The sequence below is a fragment of the Pipistrellus kuhlii genome, unplaced genomic scaffold (assembly GCF_014108245.1).
Source record: "Pipistrellus kuhlii isolate mPipKuh1 unplaced genomic scaffold, mPipKuh1.p scaffold_m20_p_2, whole genome shotgun sequence".
Taxonomy (NCBI): domain Eukaryota; kingdom Metazoa; phylum Chordata; class Mammalia; order Chiroptera; family Vespertilionidae; genus Pipistrellus; species Pipistrellus kuhlii.
The window spans coordinates 163,844,773-163,868,071 of NW_023425515.1; the positions used below are offsets into that span (position 1 = coordinate 163,844,773).

The 23,299-nt window shown below is 37.0% G+C and overlaps 1 protein-coding gene and 1 long non-coding RNA gene across 9 annotated transcripts in view; both read left to right on the forward strand.

Moving 5' to 3' along the window:
• Nucleotides 1-23,299, forward strand: part of ZFYVE9 (zinc finger FYVE-type containing 9) — a 121,327-nt gene that overhangs the window by 44,374 nt on the left and 53,654 nt on the right. For 6 of the 8 annotated variants that reach the window (XM_036447233.1, XM_045584600.1, XM_036447234.1 and 3 more), the window contains exons 3-5: nt 1,777-3,878; nt 19,460-19,559; nt 21,969-22,145. In XM_036447233.1, coding sequence (XP_036303126.1) covers nt 1,777-3,878; nt 19,460-19,559; nt 21,969-22,145 — 2,379 coding nt within the window. The remainder of the gene's footprint in view (nt 1-1,776; nt 3,879-19,459; nt 19,560-21,968; nt 22,146-23,299) is intronic. The other 2 variants (XM_036447243.2, XM_036447236.1) reach the window with 2 other exon arrangements.
• On the forward strand, nt 8,238-8,911 carry LOC118724230. Its single transcript, XR_004989522.1, has 2 exons — nt 8,238-8,475; nt 8,519-8,911. It is a non-coding gene; the product is annotated as an uncharacterized LOC118724230 (long non-coding RNA).

Consider the following 23,299-nt stretch of genomic DNA (forward strand, 5'->3'; position numbering starts at 1 on the left):
ATCAACTTGAAAACATGATTTTTCTTTTTAAAGGAAGGAAGTACATACTACTAAATCTCATGTTTCTGCTACCCCAGATTTGATAAACTCAGGATTTAACACTTAGATATTAAGCCATTCCCCATACAATCTGATGTTTTATGGCCTTTGTAATCTGCCCTTCCTAGATTTTTTTCACTGCTTTCTTACTTGAATTCTTCTTTCAACCCAAACTGATTTGGTTATTGCTCTCAGATAGTTGTGTTGGGTTCTATACTTTTCCTTGTTCCTCTGTTATGAATGTCCTCTTTTCCAGACTTACATAGACTTGTCTTTGAAGCCCAGCCCATTTGCTTCTGTTTCAAATGAATTCAAGCTCGCTTTCTCAGCCTGTAAAATATCTGAATTTGTTTTCTGATACTACATAATAATTTTCAAATACTAATGCTACCCTGTACTGCTAATTAGATATTCATCTGTATTGTATCTATTTCTGTATTTCTTGGAGGCCAGAGCTATCATTTAACCTTCATGTTCCTCAAACCCAATGCTTTTACTATGGTAGAAACTCACTTAGCATATATTGATTGTGTATTTACTACATACCAGAGACTATGCAAAGTAAGGACTTACATTGGTGAAAGAAATGGTTTCTGCCTAAAAAAGTCAGGTCAATTAACCATTGCATTATATTGTACAATAATAAATGCTTTAATGAAGATATGAAGAAGGTGCTAAGGGAGCATTAAAGATTGTTATACAGAGGGGAAATATATTTGCATATAATTTTAGGATTATGTTTTATCAGATTTAAGCAAGAAGGGTAATAAGTGCATTATTTATTATTTTTCTAATTAACCTTACACATTGCACTGTAACTTGGGGAAAATAACCATCATAGTTATGATCTGCTAAAAAGTAAACAGGAACATGAAATTATTCTTATTGATAGAATATATGTAGCTTGACTTAATAAGGTAAGTGAATATTTTCTGCCAAATGTCCTTGATAATGTAAATATGAACCTAATTAATATATTGTGACATGGTTACAAGCAGAATTTCACATACTACAGCAAACTTTTAAAAAACTTATGGACAAATTTCAAATATATACGAAGGAAACAATAGTATAGTAAACTCGAGTGTACCCATTACTCACCTTCTGCAGTGATTGACATGCTGCCATTTTGGTTTCATTTATATTTTCAACCACTTCTCACACCCTGCTTCACTGTTTGTTTGTTTTTGACAGTTTTTAAGATAAAATTTACACACATTGAAATGTACAGATCGTAATTGTATATTTTTGACAAATAGATTTATCCCATGTATCCCACATTCTACTCATGATGTAATTATAGAACATTATGTCTTCACAGAAAATTCCTTTTTTGTCCTTTCCATTCAATTACTGTATCTTCATCACTTTCTGATTTTTATTTCACTTTACATTAGTCCTCACCCCATGATGTACTTGGTCAATCCAAGGCCTTCCCTGTTGCTGGTGGCCCTATATTCCCAAGTACAGTTTGTGGGCCACTTGAATATGCTATTAGATTGAGGTAGAATTCTTTTGTTTGGAATGTTCTGGGATATTACCACTCAGTGACATTTAATAGGGGAACAGTTATAAATACATTTTCTTATTCTTGGCTAAGAATTAGAAACTTTATATTCTAGGAACATTTTATTTTCAGATTATATTTGCAAATATAGTTAATTAATTTAGTCCTAGCTTTTCCAGCATTACTAGCAAACTTACTGTAATTTGTTGTTGTTTTTGTTTTTTTTTCAGATGAAACAGTTTCTCCTATTTTATTGGAAACAAAATGGAATAAGATTCTAGATCCCCCTTCGCACCGACTGTCATTTAACCCTGCATTGGCCAGTGTGAATGAACCTGTAGTTTCTAATGAGTCACAGCCACAATTGAAAGTCTTCTCTCTGGCTTATTCGGCTCCTCTGACCATACAAAGAGAGGACCATTGTGCTAATGGGCAGGACTGTAGTCTGAACCCAGAGGTCAACACAATGTGGATTGATGAAAATGCCATTGCGGAAGATCAGTTAATTAAGAGGAACTGTAATCAAGATGATCAGTGCAGTACTGTTGAAGTGGGAGAGAAGAAATGTGGAAACCTAGCTTGTCTGCCAGATGAGAAGAATGTTCTTGTTGTAGCTGTCATGCATAACTGTGATAAAAGGACATTACAAAGCGATTTGCAGGATTGTAATAATTATAATAGTCAATCCCTCATGGATGCTTTTAGCTGTTCACTGGATAATGAAAGCAGACAAACTGATCAAATTAGTTTTAATATAAATGGTTCCACTGAAAAAGATATAAACTCAGAGAAACAAATGGATCTATTTAATAGGCCGAGTGCAGAGGGGGATTCTGTTAAACATCTATGTACTACTTCATCTGATAATCTAGCCAGTAGCTGTTCCCCTTCACAATTAAAGGATGATGAAAACTTAGGTAGAGACCCCTCTATGTCTGTAATTACAAGTTTAACAGTCGATTCAGTAGTCTCATCCCAGGGAACAGAGGAAGGTCCTGCTGTTAAAAAACAAGAGAACTATATGCCAGATGAGATTCTCACTGACAAAACCAACTCTCCTAGGACAGATATAGGGAGTTTAAACTCCTTTTCTCGTTTGAGTGAAGGGAATTTGATGAAAAGAGAGCCAGCAGAGGAGATGACAACGGAAAAATCCATCCCATCTGGATTACCTCTGCTTCTCAAACCAGACATGCATAATGGGTCTGGAAAGGATAACTGTGAACAGTTTTCAGATTGCCTTGTGCCCAGTGAAGTTAGAGTTGATGAAAATGAAGGTTGTGAGCATGAAGAAATTCTTGGCTCTACAGACCTTCTTAATACGACAGAACATTTCTCTGAATCTCAGGAGATGGCTGACTGGAAATTGACTAAACTCAATGAGGTGAATGACAGCCACGTAAGTGAAGAAAAGGAGAAGTTTCTGCAGATGAATCAGCCTGAGGACACTTACAATGATAGTGGAGGAGAGTGTGATAGAATGGCAGAAGCAGGTCTAAATTTAAAAGGAACTTTAGTGAATGAAAGTGAAGGATGTGATTTCTCCACTGTTATGGATGCACCAGCAGCAAATACTTCATCTAATTGTTGTGATTCCTATGGAATGCAGAGCCCAGTTGTTTGTTTTGTTCCAAAGACTTTACCCTCCAAAGAAGATTCAGTAACAGAAGAAAAGGAAATAGAAGAGAGCAAGTCAGAATGCTACTCAAATATCTATGAACAGAGAGGAAATGACATCACAGAAGGGAGTGGACTACTTTTAAACAGCACTGGTGACCTAATGAAGAAGAATTATTTACACAATTTCTCTAGCCAAATTCCATCAGTGCTTGGGCAGTCTTCACCCAAGATAGCAAACCTGCAATCTGTCAGTGTTCCTTTTGGTGGTGCAAGACCCAAGCAACCTTCTAATCTTAAACTTCAAATTCCAAAGCCATTATCAGACCATTTACAAAATGACCTTCCTGCAAACAATGGAAATAATATTAAAAACAAAAATGATGTTCTTGGTAAAGCAAAAATAGGGGGAAATTCAGCAACCAATGCATGTAATGCCGCTTTGGGAAACATTTCTATTGCTGATACAAATGGGGAACATTCAGAAAGTTATGAGTCTGGGATATCTAGTAGACCTGGTCTTGTATTACCTCCAGATAGCCCAGATAATGATCTCAGAGCTGGTCAGTTTGGAATTTCTGCCAGAAAGCCATTTACCACCCTTGGTGAGGTGGCTCCAGTATGGGTACCAGATTCTCAGGCTCCCAATTGCATGAAATGTGAAGCCAGGTTTACTTTCACCAAAAGAAGGCATCATTGCAGAGCATGTGGGAAGGTAAGTTGTATCAGCTCAGAAATCTAGCATGCTAATTTTGAAATCCTCAATTAGAAATTAGTAAAGGGAATAGTATAAGATGAACATACTTCTGATTGAGATGAACATTGTAAATAGCTTTTGAACACCCCGTTCTAGTTCTAAGTAAAAAGTGACCTCACTGATTATTGGTGTTTATATAAGGTTTTATTGCCAAGACCTAAGTTGAATCAGTTTTCATGAACAGATGAGAATTGAGGAAGTATTAACTTTGTGGTTTCTATATTGTTAGATACTTGGTTAATGGAATTGTTTGAAATAAGGAAGTTATTCTTTCGATTTAAGAAATGTTTGTTATTCATTTTTTTTTAAAAATATTTTTATTTCAGAGAGGAAGGGAGGAGAGAGAGAAACATCAGTGATGAGACAGAATCATTGATCGGCTGCCTCCTGCATGCCCCCTACTGAGAATCAAGCCCCCATCCCTGGCATGTACACCGACCAGGAATCAAACCATGACCTTCTGGTTCATAGGTCAATGCTCAACCACTGAACCAGACTGGTTGGGCTTAGTTCAATTTTTTTTTTTTTTTTAATTCTAAGAGAAATTGAATATTGCACTTATAATCCATTGCAGTTTTTGCTGTAGGATTTCTGCTACTGTACTAGACATTCTGGAACTTTTTATACACAATATACACAATTTTGTCTTTCTCCCCATGTATATTGGTTGCGGGCATATATCCGGTAGGGAGTGTGCAGGAGGCAACTGGTCGATGTTTCTCTTTCATCAATGTTTCCAACTCTCTATCCCTCTCCCTTCCTCTCTGTAAAAAATCAATAAAATATATATTTTTTAAAAAGTTGAACATTACACATTTTTATGGCAGGATTATAAGAATAGTTGATAATTACCCTCCCTAAATTCTGTTAGCTGGTAATATATCAACTTACTAGTTTTCTTTTTAAAGAAGTATAAATGAGGAAGAAAGGAATGTGAGGTTTGGTGTCAGGTCTGGATTTGAACTTTAGCTTTGTTAATATTAATATAACTCTATTAAGCCTTAAGAGAGAGAGAGAGAGAGAGAGAGAGAGAAAGAGAGAGAAAGAGAGTGTGTGTGTGTGTGTGTGTGTGTGTATATATAATTGATTTCAGAGAGGAAGAGAGAGAATCATCAATGATGAGAAGGAATCATTGATTGGCTGCCTCCTGCACGTTGGACCGAGCCCACAACCCAGACATGTGACCTTGACCAGAATTGAACCTGGGACCCTTTGGTCTGCAGGCCTATGCTCTATCCCCTGAGCCAAACGGGCTAGGGCCTTAGTTTCTTTTTGTTTGTTTTGGTTTTATTAATCCTCACATGAGACTATTTTTCCATTGCTTTTCAGAGAGAGTGGAAGAGAGGGGTGGAGTATGTGTGTCGGGGGAGACAAAGTGAATGAGAGAGAGAGACAGAGACAGAGAGAGACACATGAACTGGTTGCCTCCTGCACTTGCCTAGACTGGGAGCAGGGAGCAAACTGGGAATCTAACCTGAGACCCTTCAGTGCATGGGCCGATGCTACCCACTTAGCACATCGGACAGGGAGAGCCTTAGTTTTTTTATAAAAACAAAAAAGAATAATTTTTATATATTAGGCTTTTGTGGAAATTAAATGGGATTACAGATATAATAGTAAGTGCTTAGTAATTAATCTCTGCTTCCTTTCTCGCCTGATTTATTGGACAATTAATATTAATTAGGACGTTTCAACTTCAAGAAACAGAGTATCTGATCTAGTGACAAACAAAAGTAACATTTTGCATAGTAAGAAGCCTCCAGATACTCAGTTGTATCTAGGTGCAGTCAGGTTTACTGAAGTTCTCTTGGTCTTCCCCTCATGGTCTCAAAAATAATGGCACAGCTCCAAGTATCAAGTGTAATGCGACAACTTCTTAAGTGCAAAGAAACTGGTTGGGGGGGCAAAAAAGCCTGTTCTTCTTGCTGTCCCCTTATCAGAAAGGAAAGGATCCTCAGCAACTTATTCAATTTATTGGCCAGTTTTAGACCAATTATTGACAAAGGGAAACAGGATTGCCGGGACTGGCTAAGATAAATTATGATTCATCCCCTGGGGCTAAGCCCATTGTTGCCTGGGATTCTGTTAGTAAGGAAAAGGGAGAGAATGGTTCCTGGGTGCAATCAGCAAGGGATGTTATAACATCCTAGCACAAAGCAACCAAATGGGGAGCAGGATGAAGTTAAAGCTGTGACCAGGCTGTTAGTCTCAGGTTATTAAGTTTGAAGAAAAGAACGTGTCTAATTCCTAAATAATTTTCAGTTTGAAGTAAACCTGTAGTCAGTAACAATCGGTTTTCTATTAGAATATGAGAGTCAGTATTTTTATTGTAGTTTTGCTGACTAGGTGTAACACTTTCTGAACATTTTGCTTTCTTAAGGAAATAATAAAAACACTTTTGTTCTAGACCAGCATATCTAAATGTAATGAGTAAATAGGAAAATTACTCATTTAGATGGAATTTTACAGAGTGGAATTTGTGAAATTTCTGAACTCATATGGCTTATGGATTCATATTCTATCATTTATTTTTCCTTTTCACCTCCAATAACCTCAGAGGTGTTCTAAAAATTTATGAGATAATATTTGTAAAATTTTCTGAGCTCCTCAGAAGAAAAGGGCTTATAAACATAGGTATTCTTTTTCTAGGTATTAAATTAATCAGATTATACTGGGAATGTAATTAGAAAAATACCCCAGTAGTTGGAATGTCAGACAGCGTACTGAAGGGTTGCAGGTTCAATTCCTGGTCAAGAGCATATATCTAGGTTTTGTCGTGTGTGTGTGTGTGTGTGTGTGTGTCCCCGTGTCTTTCTCACATCAATTATTCTTTTTCTCTTTCTTTCCCTCCTTTTCTCCCTCCCTTCTTTCCATTCTATCTGAAAAGCAATGAAAAAAGTATCCCCAGTTGAGGATTAACAAAAAGAAAAAACACCTCAAACAATGTAATTTTATAAAATAATGTTTACTGTTGAAAAAAGAAATTTAGTTTGTTCCATTTTAGTAAAAAGTAAGAATATCCAGTAATTTCTCTTAAGACCCATATCTAAATTCTCTTTATTGTATATATAACAAATATGTATTAAGTATCTAATGTATGTAAGATTCTGGGCTAGCCAAAACCGGCTTGGCTCAGTGGATAGAGCGTCGGCCTGTGGACTGAAGGGTCCTGGGTTTGATTCCGGTCAAGGGCATGTACCTTGGTTGTAGGCACATCCCCAGTGTGGGGTGTGCAAGAGGCAGCTGATTGATGATTCTCTTTCATCGATGTTTCTAACTCTCTATCCCTCTCTCTTCCTCTCTGTAAAAAATCAATAAAATATCTTTAAAAAAAAAAGATAAAGTATACTTGAATATAGAGGAATTAATAGAAAATTGAGAGAAATTATTTAGCATAGCATAAGGCTTATTTCAGTTCTTGATAATTTGTATTTATTATAATTGTTGTAACATTCATTTTGGTATGTTTTTAAGTAGAATGTAAAGTAATTATGTTAGAATTTATGAAAGTTGAAATACTGCAGCTTATTTCTATATTACTAAAATGGGGATCACGACACCTGGATTCCATTAATTTCTTCATTGTTAATTGGAAAAGTATGTCACACTCTAAAATGCTCTGCAAATGTGAGTTTTATGATTTCATACATTAATTTAGATAATTACTCTATATAGCAGTATAATTTCTACTTGTCCTAGATATGCTAGGCATTAAATAAGAGTACAAAAAACTCCTTACCCAAAAGGTGATGAGTTCAAACTGTTACCATAATTATATATCCATATCAATTTCTGTTGTAAATCACTGATTCCAGTAGATTATGGTTATTCATCCTCTGTCAAGCTCCATTTATCATAAATATTTTGATTCTTTTTTATTTTTTTATTTTACACTTGACTTAAAGATCTAAGAAAGTTTCTAGTCCACACTTTATCCATTACTGTCATTGATGTGACTGGTGCCAGCTGGTAAATGACTGTTCTGTCTACTATTGGATAGAAGTCGACATAAGAATAACCTTTAAAAGCAAAACTTTTTGAACTGATACTTGTAACATAGTTATTTTGTACTTGTTTGGCATGTTATGAAAGATGAGAATAAAATAATATTTTTGAACACTTTCACTTTATGCTAGACTTATCTACTCTAGCATCACAGTTCTCTGAGATAAACAGGTGAGAAAAATGCACCTCAGAAAGGTTAATAATTACCGTTTCCCCAAAAATAAGACATTGTCTTATATTAATTTTTTCTCCCAAAGTTGCGCTAGGTCTTATTTTCAGGGGATGTCTTATTTTCGGGGAAACACGGTATCTTGCCTAATTCTGAGTTTATAAATGAGAATGCATTGATTTTAACACAAATCTATCCCACTCCAAAGTCCCATGTTCTTTTTACAACACTGGACATAGCAACGAAATTTATTGAGTTGCTTACTAGAAATATGTCATTGTCTTTAGGTAAACATTAGTTTTGGGCAATGGCGAAGGACTGGGAATTTGAGTATTTGAATTTTTAAGGAAGACAAAAATGCTGGATGATTGGTGCTATCAGGTGATTTTTTAAGACAAAAATGCTGAATGATTGGTGTTATCAGATGATGAGAGAGCCTAGTTAAAAGTCAGCAGGATTTTAGGTTATATTTCACCTATTAAGTCTTAAACAACAAAGTAGGAAAAGAGCAATATGAGCATCAAATCACTGAATAAGGAGGGATTTAGTGACGACAGTATATACCACTCCAACTTACTATTTTTTTCCACTTTGACTTAAAAAGTCAAAATGGATGAATTTTTGTTGCATAATGGCTGGAGTAGACAGGAGAGGGAAGAGAACTGTAAGAGAGGTAGTATAGAAAAGAGTACTAACAAGGGTTTGAAAAGCTCTGGGCTTCTGTTTCCTGTCAGTAAAAGGAGGGGATTGCATAGGCCTTATCTCTGATTCCCTGCAGCTCTTGGAAAAGCTAGTGTGAAATTCTGTGTTTTAAAAAGAAAGGAAAGAAAAGGAGACAAAGATTTATGCTAGCACTGAGTTATCACTAAACTTACTGATTAGCTAAGGTCACTTTGTAGGAAGAATATGCCATAAAGCATTTGAAACTGCTGACAGTGTGTTTTCTGGAAGTCATCACAGTTAGACTGGAATGCTGTTTCTCAAGGTGCCAACTATGTGGGCAACATTGAGGGTTTTATTTTGATATTACTGTTCCCTTTTTTATTCCTAATACTACTAATTTCTTCAGTATCCCTTTAGACACACATGATCTTCATTACCTATGATACTAGTACAGAAAAAACCACATTGAGACTGGTAGGAGGGGCAGCAACATGGAATAGGCGGGTCCCATACCTATGTGTGGTGGTTAAAAATCAGGAGGGATATCTCAGCTGTGGAGGTTCCCCCTGAACAGCAAGGAATTTCAGCCCCACACCAGGCCCCCCGCCCAGGGTTCCAGTACCAACTCCCCAAAACTCTTGGCTGTGAAAACCAGCGGAGATTATAGCTGAGTGCGACTCCCAGATGGTCATCTTAAAGGGCCCGTGCATGGCCTACTCAGACTGACTCGCTCTGCGTTCCAGCACTGGGTCAGCAGCTGGGAAGGCTCCAGGGACATAAGGGGAAGAACTGGGTTGTCTGGCTTTGGGGCCAGGGCTGGAGGGGCAGCTTTCTTCCAGACAGAAGTGCTGGCAGAGGCCATTTTTCCTTTCCAAACCATACCCCTCTGTTTTGCATACTGACAACTGTAAACCTACTTTTTCCAACCTCTGTACATGACAGTGTTAACTCTACCTGGTTATTTGATATTGAGAAATTGTTCATTTTTAAAGGTGTAATAATGGTATTATTATGTTAAAGTAATACCTATGTTTCAGATATATATGAAATATTTAAAGATGAAATGATGTCCGAGGTTTGTTTAAAAACTAGAGGGCCCAGTGCATGGATTTGTGATTCGTGCAGTGGTGGGATCCCTTGGCCTGGCCTGTGGGGATTGGGCTGAATCCAGCTCTCTGACATCCCCTGAGGAGTCCCAGATTCTGAGAGGGCTCGGGCCAGGCTGAGGGATCCCACCGGTGCACGATGGGGCTGAGGAGGGATCGCAGGAGGGCTCCACGTTGCATCCTGCCCGTTTCACCCAGTCCTGATCAGCTAGACCCCAGCAGCAAGCTAACCTACCAGTCAGAGTATCTGCCCCCTGGTGGTCAGTGCATGTCATAGCAACTGGTTGAACAAATGATTGGACACTTAGCATTATTGGGCTTTTATCGGGTCTAGTAATAATTAATGTCGTTTTAAAACATTCGTTTAAAATCTTGCTTGGCGTTGACTTGTATTGACATAACCTTCAAACACGTGGTATCTACAGAACGTGTGAAGTGCAATTAACAAGTTTTGCTTGAAAAAGTTTGTGTTTGGTTTGGTTTTTGTTGCAAAACTAGGGCTAAGAAGATGGCGGATGAAGAGTATATTCGGCACTGCATGCTTTACGAGTTCCAATTAGGAAGAAAAGCAAGTGAGGCTGCAAAAAACATCTGTAGTGCTTTTGGTCAAGATGCAGTTAGCGCCAGAAAATGCCAGCGTTGGTTTGAGAAATTTCGCGAGGGAAATTTTTCGTTAGATGACAAGAGTGGTCGAGGCCGTGTGTCCAATTTTGATCAAGAAGCTCTTCAAGCTCTTTTGGTGCAAAATCCTCAAATTACCCAACAAGAGCTTGCGACAACTTTAAAAGTGTTCACAAAAAACAATTTCCAATCAATTGCGTGCACTTGGCAAAGTCCAAAAGTTTGGAAAATGGGTTCCTCATGAGTTGACCGACAACAACCGTAATCAAAGAGTCACAATTTGCAGTTCGCTCCTCTCTCGTCAAAACCGTTTGCCGTTTTTAGAGCAAATTGTTACCGGAGATGAAAAATGGGTGCTGTATGTTAATTTGAAAAGGCGGCCTCAAAGGTTGGACAAAAATGAGGCTCTGCAGCCCACGCCAAAACCTGACTTGCATGCGAAAAAAGTGATGTTGTGTGTTTGGTGGAATTTTAAAGGAATTCTTCATTATGAACTTTTACCATATAACCAAACCATTACAAGTGCAGTGTATAGTGCCCAATTGGAAAGGTTAGCCCAAGCTTTAAGAGAAAAGAACCCGCGCTGATTAATCGGAAGGGCGTAATTCTTCACCACGATAACGCACGACCGCATACTGCAAGAATCACTGCTGAAAAACTGCGCCAGTTGGAATGGGAAGTTCTCCCTCTACCTGCATATTCTCCTGATGTTGCCCCTTCCGATTACCATTTGTTTCGTTCTTTGCAAAACTTTCTTCTTGGAAAAAAATTTAATAATGAAGAATGCCTCAAAAATGCATTGACCGAATTTTTTGCATCAAAATCACAAGAATTTTACAACAGAGGGATTAAAATGCTTCCTGAGCGTTGGTCACAAGTAGTAGAAAACAACGGCAACTATATTGTTGATTAAATTTTGTTGTATTGTTTAAATAAATTCGATTTAAAAAGTATTAGAAAACGACATTAATTATTACTAGGCCTAATATTACATAGGACTAGGGTCCTGGTGCATGCAGTTTGTGCACTGGGGTGGGGATGGGGTCCCTCAGCCCAGTCTACCCTCTCTCACATACTGGGAGCCCTCAGGGGATGTCCTACTGAGGTGTCTGGGCTGATCAGGGAAAGTTACAAGCCGCATCACCCTACTGCTGTAGCCACTGCAGCCACCAAGGTGTTTTCATCAACACAGACTCCACTCCCTTCACCATGAAAAAAATGACAACTTTCTTTAGGCATTTTCAAAATGTGTCTTTCATAGGATATGACATTTCTTTAATTTATTTTTTTTTAATCCTCACCTGAGATTATGTTTTCATTGATTTTTAGAGAATGTGGAAGAGAAAGGGAAAGACAGAGAGAAACATCAAAGTGAGAGGAACACTTTGATTGGTTACCTCCTGTATGAGCCCTGACCTGGCCCCCAGCCAGGGAGAAGCCTGCAACCTAGGTACATGCCCTTGATCAAAATCGAACCAGGACCCTGTGGTCTGCAAGCCTAGGCATTATCCACTGAGCCAAACGGGCTACGGGAGGATATGACATTTCTTAACCCCCCAGCAGCCGACCTTTTTTTTAATCCAGGAGTATAGTGAAAAAACCCTAGATCAATTTTTTGGATTCTTATACCCAAGTTACTAAGAATATTATCAGTGGCAAATAGGGAGCTTAGCCAATGAGCGGTCAGAAAAGGTATTTCCTCTGTAATTCACACTAATCGCCTCTGATCTCTGGCTCCACCCCTGCCAAGGCCTGAAGCCTCTGGGCTTGGGCAGGGGACCCCAAGCTTCCTCGGATCGCCCGGCTCCGCCCCTGCCCAGGCCCCAAGCCTCTGGCCGGAGCTTGGAGCCTGGACAGTGGATCCCCAGCTCCTTCCGATTGCCCTGCTCCGCCCCTGCCCAGGTGCAAGCCTCTGGCCAAGGTTTGGAGCCTGAACAGGGAACCCCCAGCTCCCTGCCATCGCCTGGCTTCACCCCTGCCCAGGAGCCCCCTGGCTCAGGCCCTTCCCAAGTTGCTCAGGACCCACCGAGGCCTATGCTAGAGTGACCTGGTTGCTGAGAAAGTTCCCAGGACCCAGGCTGCTGGATGTCTGCATATGAAAATTAACCTCCATCTTTGTTGGGTTAATTTGCATACTCTGATTGGCTGTGGGTGTAGTGGAGGTACAGTAAATTTACATGTTTGTCTATTAGGTATGATGACTAAATGGGGGATAAGTGGGTGAGGACTGGCTTTAATGTTTCATCTGGGTAATGGGCACTTGGGAGTTACGCTGTTCTGTCTACTTTTATATAATTGAAGATTTTTCTAATAAGTTTAAAAAATGAATGGCTGGAATATAAAATAGGACTATGTTTTTTTTAATACATATATTTTATTGATTTTTTACAGAGAGGAAGGGAGAATGATAGAGAGTTAGAAACATTGATGAGAGAGAAACATTGATCAGCTGCCTCCTGCACACTCCCCACTGTGTATGTGCCTGCAACCAAGGTACATGCCCTTGACTGGAATTGAACCTGGGACTCTTGAGTCTGCAGGCCGATGCTCTATCCATTGAGCTAAACTGGTTAGGGCTAAATAGGGATATATTTTATAATTGCTTGCCTTTTACAAATTAGCACTTTTTAACACATACAAAACTTACAAGGCAATATAACTGTTATCTACAAGATAATAACAAATATATAAAAATTAATTCATAGTTTATTAAAGGAAATGAGCCTAATAGCTTCAAACAAGTTTAAAGATTTAGTTTAATGTTCTTTAATTATAATTTTGTTGTTGTATCTTTCTGTTTATATAGCTTAACTTGGAAATAAAATTGAAAGGTTAAATTAGAAACTCTTTGTTAGCTCTGTCTGTGATACACTTTTAAAGCAATTCTGATAATTATTGTTTTCAATTAATAACAGTAAAGTTTGGATAGCCGCAGAGTTGGAATTTGTTTGAATTAAGTTCTTACTATATTGACTTTGGTATTTTTAAAGGTGTGAATAATGGTATTGTTATGTTAAAGCAATGTTAAGGTACTCTGCATTTAAGAATTTTTCCAAGTTGTTATTGTCATTGCTCTTTGTGAATAGCTGGATATTGGTCAGTTACATGCACTTTCCTATTCTTGCAAGGCAATTATTTTTGACATAATTACAGAGCTTTTTGAAGACTTGGGACATCATTTTTTCCACTTTCTAATATGAAAGGAAATTAGTGACCATTTGATGATTTAAATTTTCAAGAATTGCAAAGAAGTGTTATTCACACTGTAAGGTGGTATAAATAGGCACAAATGGTACTTGAGTATGAAGCTGGTTCATAAATTTGGCAGTAAGATTTGTTATGAGGGAAGCCAATAATGGGAAATTTTAAAAAGAACACCGTAATACACTTACATTATGTGCTGTGTTTTACATGTATTATCTCACTTAATATTCATAAAAGCCTTATGAAGAGAATAATTAGTATTTTAATTTTACAGATGAGAAAAACCTGAAGTTCACAGAGTTTAAATTATTCACATATAGTCATTTGGCTAGTGAGTGATAAAGTTAAGATTGGAATCCGTAAGTACCACAGCAAGGAAAATTACATGTAGCCTGGTCGTCGTGGCTCAGTGGTTGAGCATTGACCTATGAGCCAGGAGGTCACGGTTGGATTCCTGGTCAGGGCATCTGCCAGGGTGCAGGCTTGATCCCCAGAAGAGGGCATGCAAGAAGCAGCCGATCAATTACTCTTTCTCATCATTGATGTTTCTATGGCGCTCTCCCACTCTGAAATCAATAAAAATATTTTTTATTTTTAAAATATATTTTATTGATTTTTTTACAGAGAGGAAAGGTGAGGGATAGAGAGTTAGAAACATCGATGAGAGAGAAATATTAATCAGCTGCCTCCTGCACACTCCCTACTGGGGATGTGCCTGTAATCCAGGTACATGCCCTTGATCGGAATCAAACCTTGGACCCTTGAGTCCACAGGCCAACACTCTATCCACTGAGCCAAACCAGTTAGGGCAAAAATATATTTTTAAAAATTACATGCAAACACACAAATGGGACATTTTAACCAACACTTTAACTGGAATATTGTATAGCTATGTACTATAAATCATCATAATCTGTTGTGTTTTTTTTACTGTTAGGTCATACAGATCCTGTTATTTAAGGTCATTCATAACCATTTGGCCTATAAAACTTATTAATAAGCTGTTACTTATTAATAAGCTGTTAGGTATGTGCTTGTCTTTGTTCAAGTTGTGAATTTGGGCATGTACAATATAGCCCTTCCCAGATAAGTGCATATATTGTTGTTTGTTTACCCATTCATGTATTCATTTGTACAATAAAGTTTACTAATCAAGGAAATAATAAACATTTGTCTAGAGTAGGGGTGTCGAACTCAATCAGAGAAGGGGCCAAAATCTAAAATCCAGCCTAAATCGCGGGCCGAATGGTTTACTGAACAGTCATAAACTGTCATTGTGATGGAAACGCAGCGGAATGCAGTGATGACAGCGCGGTGCGGGCCACATTGCAAGGCCTGGCGGGATGGATTTGGCCCGCGGGCCTTGTGTTTGACACATGTGGTCTAGAGCCTATTTTATTTCAGTGTGATAGCGCTGAAATACTTTAGTTTGTTGCTCCATGGAATTTACATTCTAGTTTGGGGAAATAGAGAATAAGTGCAATAGTTTGCAGTAGATTGTGTTCATTGTAATAATTAAAGTATGAGGTACGATATTTCAGCAATACAAGTTAAGTTTTTATATATAAATATGTAATTCTTTTTCTAGACCAGTGGTCCCCAACCTTTTTTTGGCCATGCCCCATCTAACTATCTCTAAAATCCTGATGCCCTCCCTGTTATATAAAATTCTTATTCAAAAAGTCTGTTCACTTGTTAAAAACCTAAAAGGCCATTAACTTGTTCTAAACAAGCTTCCAGAGAACATGGCATCCATGAAAGAGAAAAATAAAAGAATGAAAGGACAGTTGGAAGTACTGAGGAAGAAATCACTGAGAAATAGTTAAAAAAACAAACAAACATGAAGTGATATGAAAAAATAGCAAATAAAGTTTCAAAACATAATAGAGAACTGAAATGCACAAATATGTCACAATATATATTTATATTCTGTATGTGAGGCTCCTAGAACCATAAGAAATGCAAAAAATGTACTGTTAATAACTCATTCTTGAATTGCTTCCCTTAAAAAGCAAATTGTCCTCTTTTGGGGCATGTGCCCTACGTTGGGAACCACTGTTCTAGACTGATTTTAGTCTTTGACTCTGTGCCTCTAACTCAGAAAACTGGGGAACGTTCTTAGATGATGTTCGAAATGTTGTGGGATATTTTTTGTTGTCATAGTAACTGCTGTTGCTGCTAGCATTTAGTAATCTGGGACCAGGGCTTCTAACCATCCTGTGGTAATAAATGGGGCAGTGCTGTCTAGTGGAGAATTGGCCCACCCAAAATGCCACGTGCATTTGTTGAGAAACACTGACTAACCTGGTTCATGGGAGGCAAATTCTGGTACTTTGAAATCCAGGATTACTAATCATTGCTTAGTGCTTCAGATCTCTTCTGCTTATTTTTTTCTATTAGATTTAGGTACTAATTTAAATACTTATTCTATTGACCTGAGTATTTTTATTACATCATAGTCTTTGTCTTTTTGAGAATGGGGCCAGTGTTTCCAGGTGTGTTTTGTTTTTTTGTTAAATCAATTTTGTGTTGTGGTGTATGTGACATTCGATTTTCACATAGTTCTCTGGCCTAGGTGATTCTACAGAAATGCATCCTCTACCTGTGTCTCATTTCCTCTCCATTCTAGGTAGTTCTTGGCAAGTCATCTACTTTTCTAACTTCTGTGCCTTTTTCTAATCCCATTGGAAACATAAAGGATCCACCCCACCCTCTTGTTAGGCCCATGAGGTATTGGGAAGGATAGATATTCTTGAGTCTTTCTGTTTAACTGCATTATGCTGCTCCCTACCTTAGTTTTTTAAAAAGATATCTTTGTGGGATTCTTTTTGTATCATTTTCTTTTCTTCATTTTTGCTTGTGGTTATTTTGCCAAAGCACAAGTCCTCTTTTCACTTCTAAAAGTTCCCAACTGTATTAGTTTCCTAAGGCTGCTGTACAGGATACCACTAACTGAGTGTCTAAACAACCAAAATTTATTGTGTTACAATTCCATAGGGTAGAAGTCTGACATTGAGGTAATGATAGAGTTAGTTCCTTCTGAGGGCTGTGAAGGAAGGATCTGTTCCATGTGTTTCTGCTTGACATGTAGATGGCTGTCTTTATATTCATGTTATTCTCTCTGTATATGTGTATTGTGTCCAACTTTTTCCTATTATAAGGTAACCAGTCATATTGGATTAGGAGCCCACCCTAAGACCTCATTTTAATTTGATTACCTCTGTAAAGACCCTGTCTCCAAATGAGGTCACATTCTGAAGAATTGGGGATTAAGACTTCAACATATTTATTTGGTGCAGGCACAATGCAACTTGTAACATCAACTTAATATTATTTTTCTTTCATACTTTTAAATACAGAAGACAATCTCAAAATAAATATCCCAATCTAACATCTAAAAATTACATAAAATATAAAAAGTGAAAGAAAAAGGCCCTATTTCTATCCACTGTCATACTCCAGCTTATTTTACTTTTCCATGTTAGTCAGTACAAACAGAACTATCTCATTCTTTTTATAGCCTGAGTAGTACAAACAGAATTATCTCATTCTTTTATACAGGCTGAATTCCATTTTATGATTATACTCAGTTTAATTGTTCCAGTATAGTTTGGGTTATTTATAACTTTTGGTTATATAGATAATTTTTGTGTACATCTCTTTATACATGTAGAAGTTCTTAGTAGGCCATATCTTTAAAATTGCATATGTTGGGTCAAAAGGAATGAACACTTAAACAATTTAGAGATATTGTTAAATTAACATACCAATTTATACAATCACTAGCAGGATATGAGAGAAAGATATAGTTTATCTTTTCTTTGTACCCTCATCACTACTGGATAATATCAGGTTTTTTAAAAAAAATCTTTGCTTGTACAGTAGGAAAAAATACGTCATTTAAAAATGTTTATTGTCATGAGTGATACTTAATATGTCTATATCTGTTGACCATTTAATATATTTTTCTGGAATTTACTTGTGTGAGTTCTTTGCATCTTTTCCCTTAAAGCTATGTGTATTTTTATTAGTTTATTGAAGCTTTTAATATATAATGAATCTTAGCTCTTTGTAATATATGGCACAAATATATATATATTTTATATTTTATTGATTTTTTTACAGAGAGGAAGGGAGAGATATAGAGAGCTAGAAACGTCGATGAGAGAGAAACATCGACCAGCTGCCTCTTGCACACCCCCTACTGGGAATGTGCCTGCAACTCAGGTACATACCCTTGACCGGAATCGAACCTGGGACCTTTCAGTCCGCAGACCGACACTCTACCACTGAGCCAAACCGGTTTCTGCATGGCACAAATATTTTATCCAGTCTATTATTTTATTTTTTGATGCTATTATTAATGGATTTGTTTTTATAATTTCCTTTTCAGCTTGTTCATTATTAGTATATAGAAATGCAACTGATTTTTTTGTTGTTGTTGGACATACGTTTTAATTTCTATTATACATATATTTAGGAATATAAATGCTGGGTCATGGAATATGAATATATTCAGATATTATGGATACCAATCCATAATGGTCATACCAATTTACACTCCTGCCATTAATACATGAGAATTTCAATTGCTCCATATCCTTATTAATACATACTTGGTAATTTTTTTTTTATTTTAATCATTATACTGGTGTGTGATAGTTTTAATTTGAATTTCCCTAATGACAAATGATTTCAAGCATCTTTTTGTGAATTTATTGGCCATTCAAATATCCTCTTTTGTGATGTATTTGTTCAAGTTTGTTTATTTTTATTTTTTTCTTTATTGATTAAGGTATTACATATGTGTCCTTCTCCACATTGGACACATTTATCCCCCCTCCCCCAATCTCCCCACTCATGCTCTCACCCCTCTGGTGTCTGTGTCCATTGGTTAGGCTTATATGCATGCATACAAGTCTTTCCAGACGTTCGACTTCCTTCCGGACAAAGCTATGGTGATGGGGGCCAAGACAGAGGCAGGAGTGGTCAGGCTGACAGGTGGGGGTGAGATCAGGCCGGCAGAGGAGGGCAGTTGGAGGTGATCAGGCCGGCAGAGGCAGTTAGGGGCGATCAGGCAGGCAGGTGAGTGGTTAGGAGCCAGTCCCGGATTGTGAGGGGGATGTCCCCCAAGGAGGGGTGCAGATTGGAGAAGGTGCAGGCCAGGCTGAGGACCCCTCCCCCTCCATGCGTGAATTTCATGCACCAGGCCTCTAGTAGATACATATTGGCCATAAAAACTATTAGTAGAGTTTACTCTATTGAGAACAGCTTTCTGCTTGTAGGAAGCTTTCTGGGATATGTAACTAATGAGTTCTGAAGAAAATAAATCTCCACAGGGAGCTAAGGAGATTCTTTTGCCTGGTGTGGAACGGAAAAAGAAGTAAGATTATCAAGAGTCAAGCCTGGAAGGTGAAATAAGGTGCTAGATATGATTATTATTCCTCACATAAGGGTAGTAAAAAACAGAAGTTAAAACCCAGAATTCCTAATCTTCATTTATTTCACCCTGCTATGTTACCTTTCCAAATAGAAATAGCATATGTAACTATTTTTAGATTTTTATTTTTAAGCCAAAATTCACTTTCCTTATTTCTGGCAGACGTGTAATCTCACACTCTTGCTTTTGAATTGGGTCTTGTGCTCAACTGCATTTTCCTTTTATGTTTTTAGTGTTGTAATAAGGTTTCCTATTAGTCACTGTTGGTCAGTACTGGTTTACTCCCTTTCTACAGTGATCCTAAATAAATTTATTATGTTTTTTCCTACAGGTTTTCTGTGCTTCCTGCTGTAGCCTGAAATGTAAATTGTTGTACATGGATAGAAAGGAAGCTAGAGTATGTGTAATCTGCCACTCAGTGCTAATGAATGGTAAGTATTAAAACAGATTTAATTCACAGTTATTGAGAACAAGAGAATTTTTGTTGTCTTTCTCTACATGTTGTTTAGCTTCTGAAATGTCATAACTTTAATTGAAAATATTGAGCTAAATTTCCATGTTTTAAAAATACTTTAGCATTTCAGAATTCCTGTGCCTAATGTAATGAATGAATGCTAAGATCAGGTAAGTTTTGCAGAAAGAATGGAAGTTCTTGTGAAAATCTGGTGCTAAATGGCTATTAATATTCCGTGAAATGATTGGAGTGGGATAGGGGTAGAGGACTCTTGACCACTTAGATGTGAAATACTAAAATTGGACTGAGGTTTTCCTTTCAAGGGAAGCTATCTCTTTCTAGGAAATAACTTAATAACTTATTAACATCTTGTTTCATTCACCTTGTTAAAAATAAACTTTTTAGCTTCTAGGATCAAATATTGAATAGAAAATTGTATTTCTGTATTATCTCCTTAATACTACTTAGATTTGTTATAGATAATGGTTTTGAGTTTAGTTATATGGTAAAATATATATGGACAGGAGAAGATAAATATAGCTTATCCAGTGTTCCTTTGTTGCAGGATTGGAAATGAACCTAAGGCATTTTAGTTAAACAAACAAACAAAAGCCACTGGAGTATTCTCTTAAAGAGATATATAATTGATTAGGCTATAGTATTTTCCTCTTTGAGTGCATCTTTGTACAGTTGTCAAAACAATTACTAATAGACATAAAATGTTGAACTTGGATACCACTGCTGCCTGTGCCAGGGTGGTGTGCCTCCTGGAAGCCAAAACTTACCTGCTCGAGTCCCCTCTTGCTCTGTCTGTCTGTGTTGCTCATAGTGATGTTTCCATGTTGCTGGCTTATTAACATATTGCATGTCAGTTAATCTGATCTGTTCTAATCTCCTATGAGCTACCCAATTTCCTCCCATTTCTGAATTCTTATAATTTTGATCAAATATGAATTCATTCTCTTTACTCTTAAAGGTCATTTTTTAAATGGTTATTTCACTCTGTTGCTCAGTTGGTAATTTTGATTCTTGCTTTCATTTTCGGACATATATCCACAGTTAAGAGCATGCTGCTTAATTACAGTACCCAATACCACTTGTATTTGATGAGGTCTTTCAACTTGATAGCTTTTTTCTTTTTTAATTTGGCAAAGCTAAAGATGAAGGAAATGGCAGAGGATTCATATGGACTACTTACTTTTATTTAGCAAAGATGCCCTTAATGGGATCCTAAAATAAAATAATTTACTTTTCCTGATTTTTCCAGTATCTTTTTTCTCGCATGGCTTAGCCCAGTCTTTTACGGAATATTTAATTTGATGCTTTTCAATGTTCCCTGTCCCTTTTTCCTTTTTTCTTCCCTTCTTTCTGCTTTCAAAGGAACATAACTGTTGTTTCCAGCCTTGTCCTGCAGTTTGGAGGCAATAACTATTCAGAATCTTATGGATCATTCTTGGACATTGAATGAGATTTTTAAAAAGATGTTAAAAAAAAAATTGGGTGGTGTCTATTCCTGGGCATGTGATATAACCTGAACCTGGAATATAAAATTTGAAATCTTTCACTTCTGTAGCATCTTTCATCCTACTTACTTTAAAGTCGATATCTCAGTATTTAAATTATAGACTGATAAAATACAGTATTTTAACATACTGTGAGCATTTATATTTATTGATGACACTTATAGGATATTGGCACATTTTCATGTTCAAATGGAAACTATGCTCTTGAGACACACCAAAGATGTGAAATGGTTGTTTTTGCTGGATGCTTTTATTCAGGGTGATGATTGCACAAAAGCAGAATCCACATAAGTGTTGAGATGCATTCACCTGAGCTTTAGGCTTCAGAATTTTTTAAATGAGATTTTACCTTAACTAAGAGAAGAACCTAAAAGTCTAGAGATGACAAAGAAAATATTATACAAATGGAGGCATGTTATTTTAGCCCCTGATTTTTATTTTTGCTAGAACTTTATAAAATGTATTGAACATTAAACCTTCCCACCCTACCTCCAGATGCCTAAGTGCTATCCCCGTTGCAAATCCTTAATAAGTTTGATGTTGTTTCACTCCCTCTTAAGGGAATGTGTGGTCTTCTTTACAGAAGCCAGGGACCTAGTCATTAACCTCAGACTGACCTATCAGTCTGTATAGAAGTATCATGCAATTCTTATTTCTTGCTTCCAAATAGCTTACTTAACTAAATGATCTCCTTTATTGACTAAACTTACTTATCTCCTTAATACTACTTCACTGGCCAGCTAGAAGAGAGACATACTATGAGTGTTAATGAGGAGGAGCTACATTATTTATCCAATATTTGGAGGTCTTGATGTCCATATTTTGCAATCCATTCACATTGATTGTGTCTGTATTTGCTTTAGCTCAAGCCTGGGAGAACATGATGAGTGCCTCAAGCCAGAGCCCTAACCCTAACAATCCTGCTGAATACTGTTCTACTATCCCTCCCTTGCAGCAAGCTCAGGCCTCAGGAGCCCTGAGCTCTCCACCTCCCACTGTGATGGTACCTGTGGGAGTTTTAAAGCACCCTGGAGCAGAAGGTAGGGGATCATGTGCTGTTCTCTCTTTTTCCTCACCAAGTTCCTCTGAAAAGGTGCTGATATGACTTTACAGCACAAGTCTTTATAGATAAGTCCCTTTGGATGGTTATTAAAATGGAAGAACAAGGTGAGAAATGTGTTGAGACTATTTCCGGGCAAGTAAAGAATAATATTGTGTTGTCTATTTTGGAGGCATCTCTAAAATATGTCAGTGTTCTCTTTAATTTTAGAATGGAGCAATTACATTGCTTATATTTGAAAAGAGATGCAGATTTTGAAGTTTGCCTGTAAAATCTTAACCTCATGCCTACTTTAATGTTCTTTTATAGGAGTTACTAAGTGATGAAAATGAGAGTTCTTCCTTCTGACCAGCCCATTACTTTTTGACATATACAGAGCCATTTTCTCTTCATTTTTAATCTATTCATATAAAAATATGGAAATATTGTGTTAGGTACATAGATCTTTATAAAATTCAGAACTTTAATTCTGATTATATCATATGGTAGATAGGAAATTATAGGCTAAACTTATTTTAATTATATCTTTATAATATTGTCAGATGAAAGGCACTTTGTAAATTTAGGGGATTGATTATCAGTAGTAAAAGTAAAAATTTTATATTTCCTTAAAATGATTTTATTAGGAAGTTTCCCTTGATAATTAAAATCAATCTTCTTACATTAATTTATTTTTGTCTAGTAGTATTCCCTTCCCCTTGCTATTCCCTTCCTCTTGCTATTGCCCTTCTCCCCTTTTGAAGAACAAAGACTTCTATTGACATTATCATACTCTTCCCCATTTTCCCCTTTCTTCAGATCATCCCTTAATGACACACTGTATTTTTATGAGTTCAGGTTTTCTGTCTTAAAACCTTTATTCTCTTTACTTCATTTGTCATTTTTGTTGTTCTCTTATCTCTCTTTGTTTTTGCTCTTTGAATTGATTTCCAAAACTGGATTTAAAAATATTATTTCATCAGATTCAGTTTTCCAGCTTTCTCTTGTTCTTTTAATAAAATGCCAACTACTTTTTCACTTCCAGATAAGTCTTTTTCTCCTTCAGTTACACTTCGGCCGAAGTTCTAGTCAGTTTGCTTCCCAATGCCTACATGTCTGAGCCAATTCTTCCTTTTTAATTAATAATTCTTCAAG